The sequence below is a fragment of the Callionymus lyra genome, chromosome 4 (assembly GCF_982586985.1).
Source record: "Callionymus lyra chromosome 4, fCalLyr1.hap1.1, whole genome shotgun sequence".
Lineage (NCBI taxonomy): Eukaryota > Metazoa > Chordata > Actinopteri > Syngnathiformes > Callionymidae > Callionymus > Callionymus lyra.
This window is the reverse complement of record NC_141821.1, coordinates 4630289-4636324: the sequence shown is the minus strand read 5'-3', so window position 1 is coordinate 4636324 and position 6036 is coordinate 4630289. Positions and strand designations below refer to the sequence as shown.

Below are 6036 nucleotides of genomic sequence, written 5' to 3'. Positions count from 1 at the left end.
CCCAATAGCCAGCAATTTTTCATAAACAATAAAAAAATAATAAATAAAAAATAAAATAAGAACATAAAGAGAAAGAACAAGATGATACAATCTAAGTCTAAAGATAAAGAACATAGATCAAAGAAAAACAACAAAGACAAAGGATACAAAGACTAACATAGAACAGAACATCATGATACTTTCACTCCACTCCTGCCCCCGAACCCAGAATTGTACAATTTAATAGCCCGAGGAATGAATGAGTCCCTGAGTCTATTTGTTTTGCACCTGGGTAGGAGCATTCATGCTCCATCTGCTTCTCTGCTCACTGATGACAGTGTTCAGAGGATGATGACATCATCAATGATGGACAGTAGTTTGTTCAATGATCTCCTCTCAGCAACTGTCACCAGTGAGTCCAGCTTCATTCCAACCATAGAGCCAGCCCTCCTGATCAACCTGTTGACCTGTTGACCTCCTCTTGGACACATTTCCACCCCAACACACCACAGAATAGAACACTGGCCACCACAGACTGGTAGAACATGCAGAGGAGCTTCTTGCAGATGTTAAATGATCGAAGCCTCCTCAGAAAGTACAGTCTACTCTGAACCTTCTTATATACATGGTCTGTGTTGCAGGACCAGTTTACTGTCCAGCCACACACCGAGGTACTTATAGTTGTCCACTATCTCCACCTCGTCGCCTCTGATGGACACTGGACGTGGCTTTGTCCTGGACCTCCCGAAGTCCAAGACCAGCTCCTTGGTCTTTGAGGTGTTCAGCTGCAAGTGGTTCCTCTCACTCCAGTCCACAAAGTCACGTATCAGACTCCTGCACTCGTCTTTGCTGTTGTCCCTGATGCATCCAACAATGGCAGTGTCGTCAGCATACTTCTGGACGAGACTCAGCTCTGAGTTGTAGCAGAAGTCTGAAGTGTAGATGGTGAAGCCATGAAAAGCCTGAACAAATAAAAACACCTTCAGATGTTTCTTGAAGGAGTCAGTAGATCATCAAACACAGATGTTTCTTGAAGGAGTCAGTAGATCATCAAACACAGATGTTTCTTGAAGGAGTCAGTAGATCATCAAACACAGAGATGTTTCTTGAAGGAGTCAGTAGATCATCAAACACAGATGTTTCTTGAAGGAGTCAGTAGATCATCAAACACAGATGTTTCTTGAAGGAGTCAGTAGATCATCAAACACAGAGATGTTTCTTGAAGGAGTCAGTAGATCATCAAACACAGATGTTTCTTGAAGGAGTCAGTAGATCATCAAACACAGATGTTTCTTGAAGGAGTCAGTAGATCATCAAACACAGATGTTTCTTGAAGGAGTCAGTAGATCATCAAACACAGATGTTTCTTGAAGGAGTCAGTAGATCATCAAACACAGATGTTTCTTGAAGGAGTCAGTAGATCATCAAACACATATGTTTCTTGAAGGAGTCAGTAGATCATCAAACACAGAGATGTTTCTTGAAGGAGTCAGTAGATCATCAAACACAGATGTTTCTTGAAGGAGTCAGTAGATCATCAAACACAGATGTTTCTTGAAGGAGTCAGTAGATCATCAAACACAGATGTTTCTTGAAGGAGTCAGTAGATCATCAAACACTGATGTTTCTTGAAGGAGTCAGTAGATCATCAAACACAGATGTTTCTTGAAGGAGTCAGTAGATCATCAAACACAGATGTTTCTTGAAGGAGTCAGTAGATCATCAAACACAGAGATGTTTCTTGAAGGAGTCAGTAGATCATCAAACACAGAGATGTTTCTTGAAGGAGTCAGTAGATCATCAAACACAGAGACGTTTCTTGAAGGAGTCAGTAGATCATCAAACACAGAGATGGTTCCAAAGCTTAGGAGCAACAGTCTGGAAGGATTTCTCTCCTCTGGTCCTGAAGTTCAGGAACCATCAGTAGATTCTGATCCACAGACCTCAGAGCCCGAGCTGGGGTGTAAGTCTGGATCAGATCACTGATGGAAGGTCTGACCATGAATAGATCTGAAAGTAAGAACCAGAATTTTAAAATGATCCTGAAAGAAACTGGCAGCCAGTGAAGAGTTTGAAGGAGAAATGTGAGTTCTTCTACTAGAGCAGCTCAGAATTCTGGCTGCAGAGTTTTGTATGAACTGCAGGCGACACACATCCTTCTTGTTAAGACATGAAAATAAACTGTTACAATAGTCCAGACGAGAAGAAACAAACACATGGATTATAAGATCCAGATCATGTTGTGACAACATTTTCCTAAATTTAGAGATTTTTCTCAGTTGAAGGAAACAGTTTCTGGTCAGTTTTCTTCAGTGTTGAACTAGAGACATGTCTTTATCAAATACAACACCCAGGTTTCTCAGGCTCAGTTTAAAGACAACATTTTTCTTTACGTTTCACTGGGTTTCAAGGGTTTTATTGAGGGAAGCTTCATTTATTTGCTTTTCTCCGTTTCCCAACAGACGGCTTTTAATTAGAACGTTTGCTGGATGAAGTGTTTCCTCAGACCTACAAACAGCTGGAGGCTGGAGAGTGTATTCAAGACTGGTGTTGATTCAGGGCATCATGAGGAACGGTCGGTTCCACTGGATTATTTCTACAAATGATGATTTGATCTAAAACCACGTTCATCTTTTAAACTTATTCTTCTTATACTTTCCTTGTAACAAAGGAAATACATGAAAGCTCCATTACTTTAAAGTTGACCTGTTAAATTAAAGTACTTCTTCTCACCAGTTACTCCTTTTTGCTGGGATTCTATATCAATTCTTTTTATTAGCAAGGAAGCATCAGAGTTTTACTCTGGGTGTTGAAGCCTTTATTGTCGTTGCGTCCAAGTGGACAACAGCTTGGTCGACTCATAATTCTATATATAGATATATATATATCTATATAACTATATATATTCCAGAATTTCCCAAAGGAATTTTGCCATCTTGAGGTGAGTAGCTTTGACACAGTACCTCCTCTTCAGATGGAAATACTAGTCACTGTCTATGTTAACATTTATCTGTAATAAAATATGATGCATTTCTTAGGCTTATTAGATGTTATGATGGTTTATTATCATGCGTTGGCAACAGTTTAACTTGTGAAGTTAAAAATAAAACGAATCTGAATTGAATCGTAAAATTAGACAGTTTTAAAACTGTTATTATTATTATTTCAGCTCTGGGATAATTGATATGCCTGAATAATGAGTTTTTAAACGAGATAAAGTTAAAATGACTATCAGGTATTTTTAGTCAATAATATGTTAAGTTTTATTAAGGTATTATGTAAACCAAGTAGAATGCTTTATAAACCTTGTTATAAGTTGTTGTAAACGTTCATAAACAGTCAAAAAATATTCTGTTAATCCTTGAAAAATGCATAATATCTTTGGAATGTGTTTTTAATTAATTTTACAAGTAACGTAAATCTATTTCTTCAACCTGAATTTTTAATTTAATTTAAATTTTTAATCAAACAAAAATGACATTTAAATACCTTTCAATGCGATGTATCCTTATATTATTAATAAGAATATGATCAATAAAGTTTTATCTCTCGAACTCAATGATGACGTGTTACGACATGACCGTAAAGAGAAACTTCCTGTCGTCTCTCTAGCTCCGCCCCCCGTCGCCGCCGTTAGCCCCGCCCCCGCGCGCACCTGAACCTCGTTTGGAGGCGGAAGGCGCGAGTCTGAGGACGGTTTAAAAAACGCAGCGAGAGTCTCTTGTCTTTGCTTGTGACTCCAGTGCCTCAGAGTTCCAGTCCCTGCCGCTCCAGCAGCTCCGAGACCCAGATCCAGATCCAGACCCAGACCCGCTTCTCTCCCGAAGACCCTCCACTCACCGCCGGCAGCCATGATTGACGTGAGTGACACCTTTAAAAATATATATATATTCATTCGTTTTTGGGTTTTTTTTCTCGTTAATTTCTAGGCTCGTTGAGTTTAAAACGGTTGTGTAAACTATTCAATATATTGATTCTAAACTTTAATAAAAAATATTATTGTTTAATAATAAAAATCCACAGTGGATCCATTAAAACATTGACTGACATAAATGAATAATAGAAAACTGACTTGTACATTAATATTTGCTGTATATAAGTTAGGTAGAACTTTATCCATGTTTATAGAACGTTTTTTTCCAATTAGCCACAGCAATTTTTCATAAGAAAAAGAACAAAGAAATAAAGGGAAATAACAAGATGCTACAATCTAAGTCTAAAGATAAAGGACAGATCAAAGACTAACATAGAATAGTAACATCATGATACTTTTACTCAACTCCTGCCCCCAGGATTATTTTTGATTAAATGCAAAATAATACATTAACAAATGTTCAGTTTTACATTCTTATCAATAAATGAACAATAACTGCGTCTCTTAAAAACATGATAATTTCCTCAGGGGCCTCATAATCTACCGTGAGGGTCCGTCAAGACTAATGATGTGTCGTCACAGTTTATTAAGATAAATGGAAACCTTGATACTTTAGTTTTTAGGCGAAATGAATGAACATGAAGGACTAATTAAAAAGGCCTAAAATGTGTTTGAATTAAATATGAAAACTTACGACGGAGGGGTCAATAAATCTGTCTATAAGATAATTAGTTGGCTAAATGGAAATGTATAATGTAGAAAACTATCATTGTTTATATCGAATGATTGTTTGGATCAACAGTTTAACAAAAGATGACCTTTGACCTCAACTTTTCCCTCGCCTTCCTCCAGACGAGCGACGACCTGTTCCTGCCGTACTACCAGGACCACGAGCTGGTCGACAACCTGCTGTCCAGCGAGGACTCCGACGAGGACTTGGGCAAAGGTGGCGAGGGAGGCGTGTCCCTGGCCAAGGCCCTGCTCCCCCTGGTGGACTCCTCCTCGCCCCTGATCCCCTGGGTCTGGTCCACGCGCTACAAGACGGAGCTGTGCACCACCTACTCCACCTCGGGCTGCTGCAAGTACGCCGAGCGCTGCCAGTTCGCCCACGGCCTCCACGAGCTCCACGTGCCCTTCCGCCACCCCAAGTACAAGACGGAGTTGTGCCGGAGCTTCCACACCACCGGCTCCTGTTACTACGGCAACCGCTGCCTCTTCGTCCACAGCCCGAGCGAGCAGCGTCCGGCTCAGCGCCGGCGCCGCAACATCCCGTGCCGCACCTTCCGCTCGTTCGGCGTCTGCCCCTTCGGCACGCGTTGCAACTTCCTGCACGTGGAAGGCGATGCCACTTGCGTCGGGTCGCCCAGCCCCGGCGGCGAGGCCCCGACGCCCACCCTCAGCCCCCAGAACCAACCCCCGCCCCCCAAAGAGTGGAAGCCCAAGGGCGCTCTGTGCCGCACCTTCAGCTCCTTCGGCTTCTGCTTGTACGGCACGCGGTGCCGCTTCCAGCACGGCCTGCCCAGCAAGGTGAAGACGGAGCAGAGGGACGGCGCCGACTTCAGTCCCAGGACCACCGGCAGCTGTGGTCTACCCTCGCCCACGTCCCCCTTCACCTCCTCGCCCATCTCCTCCACCTCCTCCTCGCCGCCGCCGGCCTCCCCGCTGGACACCCCGACCGAAGCCACCGCCCACAACGCCTTCACCTTCTCCAGCCAGCACCTGAGCGACCTGCTGCTGCCGCTCGCCCTGCACCTGCAGAAGCTGGAGAGCAACAAGGCCCAGGAGATCTGGGACAACCGAGCACTCTGAAGACCCCCCTGCACTCGAGTCACGACCCCTTTTTGTATAGATCTGTATATATATATTTTAACATTTTTCTCAACTTTTTTAAAACTTTTTTCTTTTTTAAATATGCAGTTTGTCAGCAGGTCAAGCAGGACTTGAACCGAGCCGCTGTAGATCAGATCAGAGTGAGACGGTTTCTCTGGTCGTAGATGTTTCTCTGGAGCCACTTTAACTTGTGCTTTAACTGTTTGTACATAAGAACCACTGAGTGTCTGACTTCAGTGTCGTGAATAAACTAAATTTTAAAACCTTACTTTTGTGTTTCCACGTGATTCTTGCGCTGTTTAAAAAGCTTGACCACGATGACCGGGTCAGACTGACGAAATGCAATCTTTCAG

General features: G+C 42.6%; 1 protein-coding gene across 1 annotated transcript; it reads left to right on the top strand.

Moving 5' to 3' along the window:
* The first annotated feature begins 2772 nt into the window (after positions 1–2772).
* cth1 (cysteine three histidine 1) lies at positions 2773–5951 on the top strand. The gene is made up of 3 exons (XM_087790271.1): positions 2773–2920; positions 3592–3839; positions 4706–5951. Exons 2-3 carry the CDS (start codon positions 3831–3833, stop codon positions 5660–5662), a joined length of 966 nt encoding a protein of 321 aa, XP_087646397.1. The 5' UTR covers positions 2773–2920; positions 3592–3830; the 3' UTR covers positions 5663–5951.
* Positions 5952–6036: the final 85 nt, after the last annotated feature.